The sequence below is a fragment of the Bacillus rossius genome, chromosome 2 (genome assembly GCF_032445375.1).
Source record: "Bacillus rossius redtenbacheri isolate Brsri chromosome 2, Brsri_v3, whole genome shotgun sequence".
Lineage (NCBI taxonomy): Eukaryota > Metazoa > Arthropoda > Insecta > Phasmatodea > Bacillidae > Bacillus > Bacillus rossius.
In genome coordinates, this window is record NC_086331.1 from 9,521,955 (window position 1) to 9,541,713 (window position 19,759).

A 19,759-nucleotide genomic window follows, 5' to 3' on the forward strand; every position below is an offset into this window, starting at 1 on the left:
GACCTGCAAGAAGATGTTTTCTTTTCATCCTGCCAACGTTTGTGTGAGAGTAATACCTATCTTCAGCAGTGTCGAGTACTACTGCTATTGGGTTGCGATATCTGCGCAGATATTCGGGATCATGTGATGGAGATTCTCTGCACTAGCAGTTTTCGCACTTTCCTGTGTCTTGCGAACCGACTCAGCAGCTGCTAGATTGCTGCGAACCTGGAAACTGTGCCATCTATCACATGAGACTGCACACGATCTTTCCAGCCAGCATCGAAGACGAAATCGCTTCGTCTGCACGTGCAACACCAAACATGGATGTGTTGCAACCTGTTGCGACCTGGGATGCATCTACGCAGACGTTCAAACGATATACATCTCGTCGTAGTTCATTCGCTGAACCTGTCCCAACAAGCACCGAGTCAAAGCCAAGCCTCAGCAGTTGTCGCAGACGTCATCGTCTATGTCTCACCGAAGCTGTCGTCGCCGAAGAACATGACCAGTCGGATATCTATGTTCGTCAGCCCGAGACCAGCGAAACAGTTGGAACCGGAATCGATGAGATAGTGCCCAGAGTCGAACAGGCAGTCCGTGCAGCATTAAGGACTTTGTATATATGCATTTTTAAAAACATTTTTGTATTTGTTATTTTTTAAGTAAATTTGTAAAACTTGAAATATGTGTGTTTCATTTTCATAACTTTTAGGCTATACACATTACATAATATTATATAAACTGCATGCACATACAAGCAAACCAGACGGTTTAATTTTCAAAATTCACTTCAAATACCCTTATTAAAAGCATAAAAGATCAAAAATGGTTGAGCATTTACAAGTTACAAGTAGTACACAGTTGATGACACAAATGAACAGAAGTCAGTTGATTGGTTAAAATGTTCACCTTGAAGAAAACCTTCCACTCAAAAGTGAACATGACCAGTCACCAAAACTGCCATTAAACAGCCAGCGCTCTGCTAAACCTTCCATAGAACCTACCATACCCGCTGTCATGAAAGTTTTCAAGAAAAATTACTAGAGAAAAATCATAGTTGCATACCCGCAATTTAAGGCAGAAAAGTCGTAATACATCACCAACCCTTCAACGTCAAATTTTAAACAAAAAAAATAACAAATAACTTCCCGGACATATTTTTAAAATGTTAATCGTGAAAACAAATAAAATTATAAATATGTAATTTGATTTAAAGGTGTTATTTTCTTTCACCAAGCTCAGTTTCACAAGTGAAAACTTGATAATATGGAAATAATATCGTGGCCTTCAATGCACATAGTCTGTATGTTTAAAAATTTCGGTTCACCCCATTTCCAAGCCAAAACGCAGTAAGTTAACAGCTGACAGGTGCGTTTTGAAATCTTGCAAAGTATAAAAACGTATATTTGAAAATGCCATTATTTAACTTTTAGTGTCTTGCGTTTCTTATTTTCTTGCATAGTTTATAAAGCCGGCCTTATTGGACAGAGAATACCAAAGTAATAAAAGTTTCATATAATTGGCCAGTTTTGCCAACACATCTAGACTGGCGCCCAGGTAGAGAACACTTCAGTAAATGGCCCTTAAACATTCACTTAAGAAAGTGATGTTTCAATATTATAATATCTGTTTATGTATGTACAACTTGCTTTGACACCGAAATGTTCACATTGGTAGTAGAAATATTTGGGTCACGAGATTGAAACAATGAGCATGGTGTAGCTATGAATAAAATGTAAAAAACTATAATACTTATTATGGTGTATTGAATTATATTATTGTTACGAGTGGGGGGAAACGGGGGTTCGTAAGGATAGACCAATTATTTTAATACAGTTTTATTTGCTTTTAATATTTACATTACTAATTAAATCACCACACTTAATGTCTGTTCACAAATCACTAAGTATCTGTCAAGTCAACAATTTACACTCCTCACTAGAGGACGCGAGCGGACAGACGCGGAGAGATGGAACCGCGCGTGTGCAACTGAGTGGCGCGAGACGGGTCGTTACCACAACGCCAAAATACCACCACGCCGAACGTACAATAACGCCGAATACCATAACGCCGAATGCCAAATTGACCGCAACGCCGACAGCTAGAAAACTGCTGTGTACCACAACGCCGAAAAATGTTGCTGCGGGAAGGGGGGCCACAGGAGCAAAATGAAAAACAACTGAATGAATTTGTGTGTGTTTCTTAAATGTATTTTAACGCCGAAATACCACAACCTATTCTAACCTAGGCTAGCCTAACCTAGCCTAACCTAACCTTTGTGGCAGTCCTGCAATAACATTTTTCGGCGTTAATGTATTTCGGCGTTGTGGTAATTCGGCGTTGTGGTACACAGCAGTTTTCTAGCTGTCGGCGTTGTAGTCAATTTGGCATTCGGCGTTATTGTACGTTCGGCTTTGTGGTATTTCGGCATTGTGGTGCGTACCCGCGCGAGACACAACGTGTGTGGACAGGTGCGAGGTACGAACCCGCTTTCCCCACTCGTAAAATTTGGTGTCAGAATTGAGATAGCCCTAATTAAATGATTTACGAATAATAAATTAACAGTGAATAAAAATAAATAAATAAAATAACATTCCAATTTAGATTAACTATATACAATTTGTTTTAGTACCTGTAGTTAGTTCTGAATATAGTAAAGTTTGTGTTAGTTTTGAGTATAAGTTTAAGTCAGCTCATATGAAAAGTTATAGTGTAGCAATAGGACAGTAGTGATAGTGAATGATTAATAGTGAATGTGGACAAAGAAGATGGCTGCCGGCGAACTTAAGAACATAATGGCTTCTTGGCCGAAATTAATAATAAAATAGATACTAACCAAGAAGAAATGTAGAATGAAATTAAGAGTTAAACGAAGAACTTCAAAGAAAAGATAAAGAATAAAATAAATAATAAACAAAAAGAGATTAAGAATAAAATGAATATAACTGCAAAGAAGAGATAAAGAATAAAATTTATAATAAACAAGAAAATATGAAGAATGAAATGAATAACTACCAAGAAGAGATAAAGAATGTCATGAAGACTAAAATTGATGACATGAAGAGGGGTCAGGAAGATATGCGTAATGAACTTGTGGAAGCTCAAGAAGAATTAAAGAAGATGGATGAAACCCGTATTCAGTTGAAAAGGAAAGTGCCGTGTTTGGAGCAAAATCTATCAGAACATGAAGAACTGATGGCGCAGCAGCTAGTTCAATTCAAGCAGGCCACCGAACAGCGAGTGGCGCAACTGCTATCTCAACTCGAGCAGGCCACCGAAAAGCGAGTAGCAGCTATAACTGAAGAATGCCGTCTAATGATGAAGAAAGCTACAGCTGCTACGAAACGGAGGAATTCTTCCAGGGAAGTAAAGGTGGAAAGCGCTGCAAACGGCTTCCCAAAATTCAAGCTACCCACCTTTGATGGCCAGTCGTCGTGAGCCGTCTACAGGCACCAGTTGATAGCAGCTGCTGAAGTGAATGACTGGGGAATGGAAGAGAAGGCTACAGCCCTTGTGCTGGCCCTGCGAGGATCTCCGCTCGAGCTGCTTCAGACCACACCAGTTCCGGAGCAGAAGGACTATGCTGTACTAGTAGAAGCTCTTTAGCTGTGGTATGGCGACCGACACATGGACGAGGTGTATAGAACGGCCCTCAAAAAACGTCAACAGCGATCCTCTGAAATTCTAAGCTGACATTGAGCGTCTCATACACCTCGCCTACCCAGAAACACCAGATTATTCTGACCTTACGGCCGGCATCCTCACGTTCCCCTCCCACTTATGCGCCCTAATAGGGTAGGGTGGGAGTAACATTCCAGATCCTTTTTAATACATTCCAGAGCTTTTAAAGGAACAGAACTGTTAGGGATTGCTCCCTTTTGTTGATCGGGAAAGACCAACAGAGCTCCGTAAGCAGCTAGCCACCAGTGAATTTATATACAGACTCAGAGAAGCTGAGATTCAACGAACTCTTCATATGGCCCGCCATTAAATTTCCGTGATGCTTTTTTTCACGCCCTGGAAATCTAAGTTGCCTACATTGCCTCAAGAAATATTAGCATCAGGGCGAGGCAGGCTGTGATAGAACCTCACCACAAAGTGAATGGCAACTCGAGTATTAAAGAAGAGATTAGCTTCGGATCATTAAGTAATCTGATAAATCGGTCACAGTTCCGAAGAACAAGAGTTCGCCTACGGTGCTTCGAATGTCGATAACAGGGGCATGTCCAGTGTGACTGCCCGAATCTGGGTATGAAACCCAAGAGAGAATGACGATGCTGTGATAACAAGATTGGACAGAAGAATAGTCTACTTGTTCGAAGAACCTTGCATGTAGAGAAAGGGGGCATGTTTAGAGCGACTTCCCGAAACAGGAAACAGAATAAAGAGGGACAGCGATGCGACAATAGGATTAAAGAGGGGAACAATTTGCAAGTTTAATAAGGAGGAAGTCGCCTATGGTGTTTTATGTGCCAGTGTCAAAGGTATGTTCAATGGAGATGCCCGGAATGTGGAGATGCTCGGAATTGTAACGTACCCAGCGGGACTCCCTGATGGAAAGGGAGACACAATGGCAGCAAATGCAGAAGAGCGAGGTCCACAGTAGTCGCAATACTGACTTATGGCCCCGAAGAGTTGGAGGACAGCAGCGATGTTGTATCTGCCAAGAAGTAGGCTACATCGAGTACAATGGTGTATGGTAGCTTCGCAGCATGGACAACAATATATCAGTGTTACCTGTGCGGTACGAACAGGTTTAAGGAGGAGACAGTGTTACGAGCATGGGAGGTAAGGCCATGATGCGCTCCAGGTACCTGAGCTTCCTGGCGGCACCGCATGGCCAATGGTGTCATGCATGCATACCTTCGGGGATTAGGGTGGCCCAGCGTATACAACCCCCCCCCCCTCCAGCCCACGAGACCTCCTTCCTCGGTGATTTCATATATCACTTAGAGGCCTGGGGATTCCAAAGGCTTACAGGGGCCACCGCATGGAGTGGCGCGAGTAAAGCACCGCTGTTCTGTTTGCTTCAAGCATTGGGTTCGGCCCGGGATGCCGCGACACATCACAACCACTCCAGTCAGTTCCAAAAAGACGGCCAACAGGTATAAAAGTGGCGACGCTGGCGACCACGGATGTTTCAACAGGTGAGTTGAGTGAATTGTAAGATGGCGAGGAGGATGAGAGAAGCCCTTAGCGAGCTAAGAGTCACAAAGCGACGTGACCGCGCATGTGTGACCGAGTTGCGCGAGACTGTGTGTGTGTGTGGACAGGCGATGGGTAAGGGGCGAACTACTGTTGAGCATCGCTTCACTGAGGAGTGTGAACTGTGTACTTGACAGATACTTAGTGATTTGTGAACAGACATTAAGTGTTGTTATTTAATTAGTAATGTAAATTTACATTATTAAACTGTGTTTACATTATAAAAATATATGCAATTAATTGGGCTATCCTTACAAACCGTTTTCCCCACTCGTAATAATATTTAAACTGTGCTGCAGCACTACAAGCCATGGGCGCAAATCTGTAGGATTTCCAGGGGGGGCCCGTGAATTCTGTGGTTTAAGAATTTTGCGCTAGAGGTCAACCGAAACAAGTCTTCTCTGGATGATAAACTCGTATGTTATACACTTTATTTTTACGTAAGCGATATTAACAATAAAGCAGAGCAACATATGTTTTAGTAATTATTAATTAATGACTATAAAAAGTGATCTCTCAAACATGTTTGAATAATTTGATAACCTAAATACATAAAATATCCATGAAAAAATCTATAAAAATAATATACGTGAATGTAATGCAAATTGATAACACCCCACCCATACATTACCATTTTCCAAAAGTGTTTATTCTAATTTCAATTAAAAAATTAATGATTAAATTAAAATAAAACAAATATTTAAGGGGGGGCTCCCATACAACAAACGTGAAAACAGAATAAAATTTCACAAATGATGTATTTCTGTGGCCGCTGTAACAAGAAATACTAAAACAGAATAAAATAAATATTTAAGTGGGGCTCCCATAAAACAGACATTATTTTTTTTTTTTTGCCGTTTTTATAGATAATGGTACGGAACCCCTCGTGCGCGAGTTCGACTCGCACTTTGTCGGTTTTTTTTTTATGCCAAATCACATAATTACTGTGATTCAAATGCTGTTCGTGAAATTCTTTGTTCAGTTTTTGATGCGCCCCAAAAACCCAAAGCGCCAAAGCTAATAAACGGATCAACATCAAATGAACGATCGAATCATACTAAAACCCTTAAAGACTATTTTATTTAGTAAATGCATCAACCAGGTAAAAAAGAACAAAAACTTAATGACACAAATAAAAAATCTCGGAGATAGAACTATGAAATTTATCCTACAGCTAATTGAACCACATACATTTCTCGGCTTATATTTAGTATAATCAGTATTTTGGCAGTGAATTATTTACTTAAAATATGCCGCTTGATTAGTTATTAAAGAGACGCGTTTGCTTCCTTATTAACTTAAATACGGATGTGTAATGTTTAAATACTTCTTTCTCACTCTTACTTCTGTTTACTCGTGCAGTGTTGCAGTTATCAAATAACAAATGTTATAAAGTGATTATCGGCCATGAATTGTGAAAATTATCGTTTGATAATAAAAGGGGAGTGATTTTAAATTCCATATTGACGAGGAAAAAAAAATTATTCCCTGTATATTCACATGTAACGTACAGAGCAGCTAGCCTTACATAATGGAAATGAGCTCAAAAATTCCAGAAAATGGTATATAAGTTCAGTTCGTAAATAAACTAAATTCTGCTATAATTACTGTTAAAGTATTAAGTTTTTTATTTACTGGAAAAAATAACGTTACATAATCACTTAAATAAAATATATTACCTAAATAATAGTCACTACTTATAGAACAATCAAGCTTACCAGGTGAGAATCAGATTATGTTTTCCGTTTCTTCCGCGTCACAAACTTATCCATGTTGATGTTTGCCAAGAAAGCAGAAGACTGGCGCACACGAGAGCAAAACCACTTTAAAAACAGACTACCCGAAACCTATAATACTGTCGTTTCAGAGGACAAGGTAGTGTGTGTAACAATGGGGAGGAAATGCTAACGGAACCCTACCCTAGCTTCGTCCTTTGGAATGAACGGTTTCTAGGAATTAAGGGTTTCAAAGTTCTCCCTGGAAAACTCCATACCATGGCTTTCGCAGAAGGGGTAAGGGAAAATAACTACGGAACTCGAATGTAGGAATGTAAAGCATGTCAAAGTGTCTGTCGTCGTTGTAAATAATAATCTGATATATATATATATATATATATATATATATATATATGTTGTGTACACCATTAACTTTAAAATAACAAAGTGGGCCCCCCCAAGGAGGGGCCCATTAATTCCAGGGGGGGCCCGGGCCCCCCTGGCCCCCCCGGGATCTACGCCCATGCTACAAGCATAAACTATATTGTAAAATATATAAACAAAGTGCACTTACGCTTATTCTTCCTACGTCGCCCAAGCGGTTGTATTGGAAGGAATACCAAATACTTTCCACGTCGTCCATCGCTCGTGCTCGGTTGAGGACTTGCATCTCGTCGTGGTGCGGTGGACCGAACATTTCGTTTAGGTTTTCCAGTTTTGGCAACGGGCTTACTTTGGATACTACAGCTGACAGCATCTGGTACTTTACTCACAGGAATTTTGCGTTTTTTGGCTGCAACACAATTATTATAAATGAAATATGTTAAATATAAGGTAAGATGCCCGAAGTTCGTCCCCTGACCTAATATCGTCCCCCATGGTTTCCGGAATAGTAAGAGCCGCATTTTAGCGGCAGTCGATGGAACTCGGAGAGAACAGCGCAGTAGACATCTAGTAAGGCGCGCAAGCATGTCGCTTTCTGCGCTGTGTAGTAATTTAAGTTTGTATTTTATAGCAAAGAGAAAAACCTGTTAATTGTACTTTGTTCAAGGACATTTTCTATTGAAAGGTAAGTTATTTTTTCGCTTCAACATAGCAATGTATTACTTATAACCTCTATTTTCATATTCATATGCCATTTCGTTCTGTTCGTGTTTGTGTTGGGAGAGACAGACGGCCATTATGAAAGACTCGACCTGTCCAATTTCCGTCCCCATGTACAGTGCCAAATTTCGTCCTGGGGACGAAATTTAGACCAGTGTTTCAAAGGCTGTTAAAAATTAAATCCAGTGCCATATTCGCACAGACCTATGTTCCAGCATAAGTTTTATAAATAATTATGAATTACACATTATTTATTGCGCTTTTGAAGAAATATTAATTTCGAACCTTTTTTTAAATATTATTTAACAGCACAGAGCTGCCTTTGTTATATATAACAATATGAATTTCACTACAAGCTATAAGGTTTTTACATACATAATTATAATTTTGTCTTCTGTAATGACAGCAGCATTGTATTTTTAAGGGGAAATTATCTCTTATATTAACGGTTGTTTATTTGCTCTTCACTGTATGTCCTTACACAGCTTGAATTGCGATTTGTGGCCTATTTCATACATTTCAGATGGGGAAACGGAAAACATGGAATAAAGACTCTATGATCGCTGCAGTGAAAGCTGTAAAAGAGAGACTATGGGCTATAAAACAGCATCTAAATTTTTTAATGTTCCAAGAGCTACGCTGAAAGATTATGTAAAATCAGAGCTGTCTGCTGATATGAGGAATGTGTACAAAAGAAAGTTGGAAGACACCCAGTGCTACCAGAGGCAATGGAAAAATTGTTAGTCCAATACTGCTTGGAGATTGAAAACAACTACTATGGATTGACGGTCAGTGATCTAAGGAGAAAGGCTTATCAGTTAGCACTAAAGAATAATCTACCACATCCCTTTTAAAATGAGACATAGAGCGCAGGGTTGAAATGGAAGATACTTTTCTTTAAAAGGAACCCATGCCATACAATAAGGTGACCTCAGAATTTATCAATCGCAAGAATCCAAGGTTTCAAAAAAGAAAACGTATACACTTTCTTCTGCATTTGAAAAAAAAGCTGGAAAAAATAGATTTTGATGGAACAAGAATTTTTAATTTAGACGAGACAGGTATTTCCATCGTCCAGCACAAGGCAAGTAGAATTGTAACAGCAAAAGGAAAGAAGCAAGTGCATAAGCTTTCTTCAGCCGAACGAGAAGTGACAATAACTGCTGTGACATGCATGTCTGCTGCAGGGCAGTATGTTCTACCACTGCTTATATTCCCCTCCCCCCCCCCAAAAATAAAACAACTGGCAAATTGAACTACTTGATGGAGCTCCTGCAGGGACTATTGGTGGGTGTAGTGAGTCGGGCTGTATCACTGCAGCCCTATTTTCAAAATGGTTTGACCATTTCATTTCAATTGTTAGGCTATCGAAGGAGAAACCAGTGGTACTTGTTCTTGACGGGCATTTTACCCACACACGGAACAGAGACGTCAATGATGAAGCTCGTGAAAATTATGTCTCAATCATGTGTCTCCCTCCTCACTCGACAGATAAGTTGCAGCCACTCGATGTTGCATTCATGTTTCCCTTAAAGTCGTACTACGCCAAAGCCATTGAAAATTGGTTAGCCAACAACCCAAACAGGGTTGTGCGAAAGCTGCAGGTCGCGAAACTGTTTGCAGAGGGTTACCAACGTGCTGCAACCTTGCAAACCGCAGTAAATGGATTCAAGAAAACAGGAATCTTTCCGTTTAATCCAGAAATATTTACCGAGGACCAGTTTCCATTCCTAAACCCAGAAGTCGTAACTGAAAATAGGAGAGCAGAAGAAACTCCAGTACAACCAGTTGTCAGTCCAAAAGACTTGCGAGATGTGGCAATAATCCAGCTATCTGCATCCAACCGACCTGGGACAGCAATTCTGGTGACAGGAACTCCACATAAGGGTAACTACAAGAAGCTCAGCAAAAGAAACGAAATGCAAGAAAGACATCTCAACACAAGGAACCAAACAAATTGCGAAAGAGACTTGCTTTGGATCTTTCTTCATGTGATCCCTCATCTCAACAGGGTAAGCTTACATCAAAATCTTCAGTTGAAGTAGTACAGGCATCTACATCCACTCTCAAAGAGAAGACTAAGAAAACAGCGAAATCAGCTAAATGATAAAAGAAGAAACAGTTGTCTCTGACTCTTCTAGTTGTGATAGTGATTGTGTTTCACTTGTTTCAACTTATGACGAAGACAGTGAGAACGATGTTAACTGTCCTTTTTGTTGCAAACCTTTTTCTGCTGACCATCGTGTAGAGAAGACTTTGTACATCCCATTCTGAATAGGCAAAATTTATTTGTATGTTTGCCTGGACAGTTAAATGAAATTCTTTAATTATTTCTTTAAGTAAGTCAAAACTTGCAAATTTTTATTCATTTTTACCACTTGTCTCGAATTTTCATGGATTTAGTTCTCTTTTTACAGATTTTAATATTTTGAATATTCAGTTAAAATATTACTTTTCTATTTTATACAAATATACAATAACGTGTGTTGCTTTAATACATTTCTTAACAATGCTTTCTACTTTCCTTCCTTTTTTAAATGTTAAGCTACGACATTTTGCAAATTATTGTAAAATAGATCATTTGTATTTCAATTCTAATGTTTGGTTTGCAAGTAATATTGATGGCACAAAATTTATAAATGCATGTATTATATCATTTATGTGTAAAAAAACATTTATAAGTGTTTTGATGATGACTTCCGAATGTATTTAAGGTTTTTACCATTTAAAAATAGGGGGACGAAATTAGGACCCCATTTTCGAAAATGAAAACTTTTATTTTTTTTCTATTTTTGTTTATTTTTTATTACACTTTCACTTAAAATACTTTTTGCTTACATATGTAATAGGTAGGTAACCAAGCTACCAGTTCATAATTTTTCTACAATTTTACAGCCAATTTTTTTGGTTTTATAACGAAAAAACAAATGGGGGACGATATATGGGCATCTTACCTTAAAGGCTGTACAAAACAGTAGCAAATTACTTTGGTTTTTTAGAAGTTAATCTGACTCTAAATTCAGGAGGGTACAACATAGAATTCTGAGATAAACAATAAAGTGATGACACAAATAATTAGCATACCATATAAGGACAGCTCATTTCATTGATTTATAAGAATTAATTAAAAATAATTAATTTTGCATATTTAGGGTCAAAATAAGTATATTGACTACCGTTAAAAAGTTAATTAATACACATAAATGTCTTTCCACTGTCGATTCTTTGCAAATATTTAAGAAAAAATATTTGTAGGTTGTTGAAAACTAATTGGTTAGATAGGATGTTAAAAGAAAGTCTCAGTTATTTTATGTGTGTAAATCCAACCAGACAGACTTGATACAAGAAGTACACAAGTAGTATATAGGCTACGTGTTGGTCCTGGGGATGGGTTCTGGGCGTAGAGCGCAGAGACAGATCCGCTATATTGAATTGTGACTCCACGCCGGCCATTTTGTATGACTTTACCTCGGTAGCTATTTTGGAGGTCACACCCGCCATCTTTAATCCCACTTATTAGATTCTGCTATCTCGAATTCTGCTATTTTGAAATCGAGCGCCCCACCCACGAATGTTCAACTCTTAGTTACAGTGACATCACAACCTTGGCTAATGTCCTGCATCTTGAATTCGGAATACATTCCGACATCTTGAATTCTGATGTCAAGTCTGCCATCTTGAATCGAACATCACAGTCACTTTTTTCGTTTCTGACATCATATCGACCATCTTGTTTTCGTCTGTTTGAGGCCGCCATGTTGGTGACCTTATCGCCGCCATATTTGTTTTTGGTCTGCTGGAGGCCGCCATCTTGGTTATCTGAATCTTTGTTTCTGCTGTTTGTTCCTAGAGAGTGCCAGCATCACTCTTTCACAAGCACATAATGTCGATGTTCCATACCTACCAATGTTGTTATGGTCATTATCGGCATATTATATTTAATTTTTTTATACAAAATACATTGGAAGCAGTTGATTCGAACCTAAAAGCTCGGACATCTAGGTTGGTAAAGATACGCTTTTAACCGCACTCCCGTCGTGACATTTGCTAGACTGTGAATTAAATAAGTTACATAAAAAATAACACACATTTGGACTTGTAGTTTTTTTTTTTAATTTGAAGGAATAATAGCATCGCCAGTGGCGTCCGTTCAGCTACATGAGGTGGACAATTGTTTTTTTATTCTTGCAGTCACGAGTTTTACTCAGATGGATATTGTTTCTCCATGAAAGTAAGTACTTTTCCACTTTCATTTGTTTTTATTGACATGAGTTCATTGTAAACTTATTAAAAATATCTCCGAAAATTTGTTGAGATCACAAAATTCATATAATATTTTTAGTTATTATTTTCTACATTTTGAGGTTATATGGCGGACAAAATGGCATACCTCTTGTTCGGGTAAAATGACATAGTATGGTATGTCGTTTGACCCACCTATTTTTTTTCTTTTTACAGATAATAGAACAACATGCCTCGCAACTATTCTTGAAAGACAGACCGACAGGGTTGGGATAAATCCTCTATCGAAGACTATTGAAGCTATGGAAAAAAAAATTAGATGGGCTGTTTGATGGCTTCCAAAGTGTTTAAAGACCCACAATCGACTCTTATAAGACATGCACTGGAACAAAATAAAATATTAGCTCCAAAAACAAAAGGTATTGGTATCTACCTACTTAATATTTTGTAGACTTTCGTCGGTTGTTAGCATGATAAAAGCGCTTAAATCATGTAACTAATTGTTTTAGGCATGGTTAGGTACAAGAGTGTTTTCACATATGATATGAAACGAGAGCTGGTTGAACATATTAAGCTACTGGAAACGAGGTTGTTTGTAACTACACGGAAGGAAGTTCTGGCATTAGCCAACCAATTTGCAGACATGAATAATATTACTAATAATTTTAATGAAGAAAAGAAAATGGCAGGCAAAGAATGGTTGGCTGGATTTCGACGCAGACACCCAGACATATCTTTAAGAAAATCAGAAGCTAATTCAGCTGCGAGAGCCCAAGCCTTCAACAAGCCGCAAGTAGCACTGTTTTTTAACACCTACAAAGACATAATTCAGAGCAATAACATTTATCCACATAGGCTCTACAACGTCGATGAGTCTGCTTTATCAACAGTTCAGAGACCCCAAAAAGTGTTTGCTACTACTGGGCATAAAGCAGGTTGGGGCTTTAACTAGTGCTGAAAGGGATCTCGTGTGACAGTTGTTTGTTACATAAGGCCAAAAATTGCCATTTTATCCCGCCATGCTTAATTTATCCAAGAAAAATCATGAAACAGGAGTTGATAGATGAAGCTCCAACCGGTAGTTTGGGCATTACACAGGAATCGGGTTGGATGACAACAGCTAAATTTCATAAATGGTTGGTGCACTTTCAGTCGCATGTGCAGATGTGCCAAAACAGACGAAGAGATTTGTGAACTCTATATATCGAAATAATCCCAGACTGATTTCCAGTACAAATATGGTATGCCATTTTGTCCGCACCACGTATGTCATTTTACCCGCCTAGGGAAAACAAAATTGTTTTTATCCAAGTTTTTAAAAATTATTCATAATTCTTTTATAATTTATATAAGTTGATTGATCTCTATAATTTTAAGCATAAACCAAAGAATAGAAAGCCGCATAAAGTGTTCAAAATTAATAGTAAATAAACATTTTATGACTGATTTTACAACTACTAGTATGTCATTTTGTACGCCCTTCACCTACACAAGTCGTTACTAGAAAGCACTGCAACCATCTTGTTTTCACTACTCGATACCAAGATCACTAGTATCACGTAACACACACATCTGCTAGAGGGCGCTGCCAACGTACTGGTTTAATTTTTACCCGCTAGAGTCCCAAACTAGAGTCTGTTGTGGCATTAACTATCTTTTCGGCCATCTTAGAAATCTGTAATTATTAAGAAATTCTGCAAAAATTCAAAAATTCATCAAAAATATCTCTCTTTAAATTACTGGTCGTTTTAATCTATGTCCGTCCTCAGTTCCCTCCCTGAATAAAGTAAAAAATGTTGTTTTAAGTAAAAACACTTATTTAATAAAACATGGTGAAATTTCATTAAAGTGTCTTAAATTTCTCATCCACCAGCTCTCAGTAAGTTCCTGATGCCATATTGGCCACTATCTTGAAAATCATTAATTATTTGACTAGAAATGTGAAAAAAAAAAAAAAATTAAAAATCACCAAAAAACAGCAATAATATGCTGATTGTTTCGATTGATTACAGTCCTTGGTTCAATTCTTGATCGAACAAAAAAATATATTCTAGGTTTATGTAATAAAACATGTTCTAAATCCCAATATTGGCTGAAATCCCTTATCTGCCAGCCTCCAGTAATTCGATGAATACATATTGACCACTATCATGGTAATACGTAATAATTGATCTAGAAATTCGGAAAAAATTAAAAATTATCAAAAAAAATCATATATTTATGTAATGATTGATTCGATTCATTTCAGTACTTGGTTCGATCCTTAGTTGATTCAAAAAGTAATTTATTCTCTTAGATATATTATTAACTCATCATCCTGATGGCAATATCCCACCATATCCTGTTGATAAAATCCTGCTGATGGGATCGTATCCCACCATATAATTCGATCATATCCTGCTTATGGGATAATATGCTACTGTATCCTACTGTTGGTATAGTATCCCAATGAATTCTTTCGATCTTATCCAACTGGTGGTATCGTATCCTACTGAGTTGTATGTTCATACCAATGTGCGTCCTTTTTAATAAATGTGCATAGTAAAGTCTGTAGTCAGGGCTTAATATTTGATGGGTCAACATTTCTTGGTCTTGATAAAACATTTTTGGGAATTATTGGTTCTATAGTAAGCATTAAACATGCTTAGTTAAATGACCTGTTTTCTTGTAATATGTTATAATCAAACTGAGTTCTGACATCCAGAGACTCCTGTTTCGTCTACTTAAATATGTATTTTTTTTAATGTATAAAAAGTATCGATGAAGCTCATGTAGTTCGGATGAGCAGGAGTCCTAGTTTGCAGTCAGGATGATTAATAGTATAAATATTTTAGAGCATAAATTACTTTTTGTATCACCTAAAAATTTAACCAAGTACTGAAATCAATCGAATCAATAATTACATTATTGCATGATTTTTTGATGATTTTTATTTTTTTTCCTTCTAGTTTAAATATTACGAATTTCCAAAATGGAGGTCATTATTTCATTATCGATTTACTGGAGGCTGGTAGATCAGAAGTTTAAGCCAATTGTACGATGTTGAACATGTTTTATTAGATAAATGTTTTTTACCTAGAAATATATTTAATGGATTAAGCAAGGATCGAACTAAGGACAGGAATCGATCGAATCATTGTCACTAAATGTTTACCAAACTAGTAATTACTAAAAATACGAACATACCTGGGCTTCCGCTTACGGCGGCTTCTAACTTCCGCTTCCTTCCCCTAGTAGACTGCGCGGACTTGCATGGGTCCTTCAGGACATAGCGAGAGCTGGCCTGTCGGGTAGGTGCAGCCGTGGAGTCCTTTATGGGGGACTGCACAGACTTGCGCAACCCCTTCGGCCCACGGCGGGTGCAGACCTGTCGGGTAGCTGCAGCCGTGGAGTCCTTCCTGGGGGACTGCGCAGACTTGGGTGGGTCCTTCGGCCCATGGCGGGTGCTGGCCTGTCGGGTAGCTGCAGCTGTGAAGTCCTTCCTGGGGGACTGCGACGACTTGGGCGGGTTCTTCGGCCCATGGCGGGTGCTGGCCTGTCGGGAAGTTACAGGCGTGGAGACCTTCCTGGGGGACAGCGCAGACTTGGGCGGGTTCTTCGGCCCATGGCAGGTGCTGGCCTGTCGGGTAGCTGCATCCGCTGTTTCCATCCTGGGTGACTGCGCGGACTTGGGCAAATCCTTCGGCCCATGGCGGGTACTGACCTGTCGGATAGCTGCATCCGCTGTTTCCATCCTGGGGGACTGCGCAGACTTTAGCGGGTCCTTCAGCTCATGGCGGGTGCTGGCCTGTTGGCTAGCTGCATCCGCTGTTTCCATCCTGGGGGACTGCGCAGACTTGAGCGGGTTCTTCGGCCCATGGCGGGTGCTGGCCTGTTGGCTAGCTGCATCCGCTGTTTCCATCCTGGGGGAATGCGCAGACTTGAGCGGGTCCTTCGACTCATGGCAGGTACTGTCCAGTCGGGTAGCTGCATCCACTGTTTCCATCCTGGGGGAATGCGCAGACTTGGGCGGGTCCTTCGGCCCATGGCGGGCACTGTCCTGTCGGGTAGCTGCATCCGCAGTTCCCATCCTGGGAAACTGTGCAGACTTGGGCGGGTCCTTCGGCTCATGGCGGGTACTGTCCTGTCGGGTAGCTGCATCCGCTGTTTCCATCCTGAGGGACTGCGCAGACTTGGGCGGGTCCTTCGGCCCATGGCAGGTACTGTCCTGTCGGGTAACTGCATCCGCTGTTTCCATCCTGGGGGACTGCGCAGACTTGGGCGGGTCCTTCGGCCCACGGCAGATGCAAGCCTGTCGGGTAACTGCATCCTCTGTTTCCATCCTGGGTGACTGCGCAGACTTGAGCGGGTCCTTCGGTCCATGGCGGACGCTGGACTGTTGGCCTGCTGCATTCGCTGTTTCCATCCTGGGGGACTGCGCGGACTTCAGCGGGTTCTTCGGCCCATGGCGGGTACTGTCCTGTCGGGTAGTTGCATACGCTGTTCCCTTCCTGGGGGACTGCGCAGACTTGGGCGGGTCCTTCGGCCCATGGGGAGTGCTGGCCTGTCGGGTAGCTGCATCCGCTGTTTCCATTTTGGGGGACTGCGAGGACTTGGGCGGGTCCTTCGGCCCATGGCAGGTACTGTCCTGTCGGGTAACTGCATCCGCTGTTTCCATCCTGGGAGACTGCGCAGACTTGGACAGGTCCTTCGGCCCTTGGAGGGTACTGTCCTGTTGGCTTGTTGCATCCGCTGTTTCTATACTGGGAAACTGCACAGACTTGGGCGGGTCCTTCGGCCCACGGCGGGTGCTGGCCTGTCGGGTAACTGCATTAGCTGTTTCCATACTGGGGGACTGTGCAGACTTGGGAGGGTCCTTTGGCCTACTGTGGGTGCTGGCCTGTCGGGTAGCTGCATCCGCTGTTTCCATAATGGGGGACTGTGCAGACTTGGACAGGTCCTTCGGCCCTTGGAGGGTACTGTCCTGTTGGCTTGTTGCATCCGCTGTTTCTATACTGGGGGACTGCACAGACTTGGGCGGGTCCTTCGGCCCATGGAGGGTACTGTCCTGTCGGGTAGCTGCATCCACTGTTTTAATCCTAGGGGACTGTGCAGACTTGGGCGGGTCCTTTGGCCCATGGGGAATGTTGGCCTGTCGGGTAGCTGCATCCGCTGTTTCCATTTTGGGGGACTGTGAGGTCTTGGGCAGGTCCTTCGGCCCATGGTGGTTGCTGGCCTGTCGGGTAGCTGCAGCCGTACTGTCCTTCCTGGGGGACTGCGCAGACTTGGGCGGGTTCTTCGGCCCATGGTGGGTGCTGGCCTGTTGGCTAGCTGCATCCGCTGTTTCCATCCTGGGGAACTGCGCAGACTTGGGCGGGTCCTTCGGCCCATGGTGGTTGCTGGCCTGTCGGGTAGCTGCAGCTGTGCTGTCCTTCCTGTGGGACTGCGCAGATTTGGGCGGGTCCTTTGGCCCATGGCGGGTACAGGTCTTTCGGGTAGCTGCATCTGCTGTTTCCATTCTGGGTGAATGCGCGAACTTGGGCGGGTCCTTCGGCTCATGGCGGGTACTGGCCTGTCGAGTAGCTGCATCCACTGTTTCCATCCTGGGGGACTGCGCAGACTTGGGCGAGTTCTTCGGCCCATGGCGGGTACTGGCCTTTCGGTTAGCTGAATCCGCTTTTTCCATCCTGGGGGACTGCGCAGATTTAGGCGGGTCCTTCGGCCCATGGTGGGTGCTGGCCTGTTGGCTAGCTGCATCCGCTGTTTCCATCCTTGGGGACTGCACAGACGTGCGCGTGTCCTTCAGCCCATGTCGGGTGCTTACATGTCGGCTAACTGTAGCCGGGATTTCCTTCCTGGGGTACTGCACGGACGTGCACGGGTCTTTTGGCCCATGGCTGGTGCTGGCCAGTTGGCTTGTTGCATCTGCTGTTTCCATCCTGGGGGACTGCGTGGACTTGGGCGGGTCCTTTGGCCCATGGTGGTTTCTGGCCTGTTGGCTAGCTGCATCCGCTGTTTCCATCCTGAGGGACTGCGCAGACTTGAGCGGGTCCTTCGGCCCATGGCTGGTGCTTGACTGTTGGCTAGCTGCATCCGTTGTTATCATCCTGGGGGACTGCGCAGACCTGCGTGGGTCCTTCGGCCCATGGCGGGTGCTGGCCTGTCGGCTAGCTGCATCCGCTGTTTCCATCCTGGGGGACTGCACAGACTTGAGCGGGTCCTTCGGCCGATGGCTGGTGCTTGCCTGTTGGCTAGCTGCATCTGCTGTTTCCATATTGGGGCACTGCGTGGACTTGGGCGGGTCCTTTGGCCCATGGTGGTTTCTGGCCCTTTGGCTAGCTGCATCCGCTGTTTCCATCCTGGGGGACTGCACAGACTTGAGCGGGTCCTTCGGCCCATGGCTGGTGCTTGCCTGTTGGCTAGCTGCATCCGCTGTTTCCATCCTGGGGAACTGCGCAGACCTGCGTGGGTCCCTCGGCCCTTGGCTGGTGCTGGCCTGTCGGCTAGCTGCATCCGCTGTTTCCATCCTGGGGGACTGCACAGACTTGAGCGGTTCCTTCGGCCCATGGCTGGTGCTTGCCTGTTGGCTAGCTGCATCCGCTGTTTCCATCCTGGGGGACTGCGCAGACCTGCGTGGGTCCTTCGGCCCTTGGCTGGTGCTGGCCTGTCGGCTAGCTGCAGCCGCTGGATCCATCCTGGGGGACTGCGCAGACCTGCGTGGGTCCTTCGGCCTATGGTGGGTGCTGGCCTGTCGGCTAGCTGCAGCCGGGGTGGCATTCCTGGGGTACTGCACGGACGTGCTTGGGTCATTCGGCCCATGGCAGGTGCTGGCCTGTCGGCTAGCTGCAGCCGGGGTGGCATTCCTGGGATCTGGAGGTGTGTCGCTGTCCGTGAGATCAATAACCTCAATTTGTGCATAGTAGTTACCTGCAACACAATCACGTTGCTCTAAACACTGTGGTCAGTATTTTGTGAAGAGCATCCATTATATCATTTTCTATGAGCAAGTTTTCTTTATAATTTAATTTAAATAGAAAATAGATAGTTACACTAACATTTCAGGGATAGTAGACTTCTAGGAATCCAATGTTTCAAGACAATTTTTTTTTAATGTAATGATTTTGCTTGAGAAAATAAATTTGAACATTTTAGTTTATGTGTGTTTATTTCGTTAAAACAAAACATATATATATATATAATTGTGTTTATTCACATGAAACACATGAGATTTGTGTGAAAGACTTGCTAATGTATGTAAACCTCTTCATTAAATATAGACTGCTTAAAAATGCAATTCCCGCCACATCTGTGTGTGAGGCATGGCGGGCTATAATGGAGAGGTAATATATAATAGAAACCCAATGAGGATTGCATTAATATTCCAAAATAATCTCTTTGTAAACAAAGGTAGCTATGTTGCTATAAGTTTATTATTCTGTCTTAACTAGTGTTTTTTTTATTTTTAATCCTGGAAGTGATAGGTCCTGACCTTCAAACCCCCCCCCCCCCCCCCCCCCACCCCCCCGACACCA

At 42.1% G+C, this 19,759-nt stretch overlaps 1 protein-coding gene across 1 annotated transcript in view; it reads right to left on the reverse strand.

Moving 5' to 3' along the window:
• Positions 1–18,921, reverse strand: part of LOC134528801 (mucin-12-like) — a 53,284-nt gene extending 34,363 nt beyond the window's left edge. Inside the window, exons 1-2 of the mRNA XM_063362464.1 lie at positions 15,435–18,921; positions 7,477–7,695 (exon numbers count right to left, since the gene is read on the reverse strand). Of these exons, the coding sequence (XP_063218534.1) occupies positions 7,477–7,695; positions 15,435–18,921 (3,706 nt within the window). The remainder of the gene's footprint in view (positions 1–7,476; positions 7,696–15,434) is intronic.
• Between the last annotated feature and the right edge of the window lie 838 nt (positions 18,922–19,759).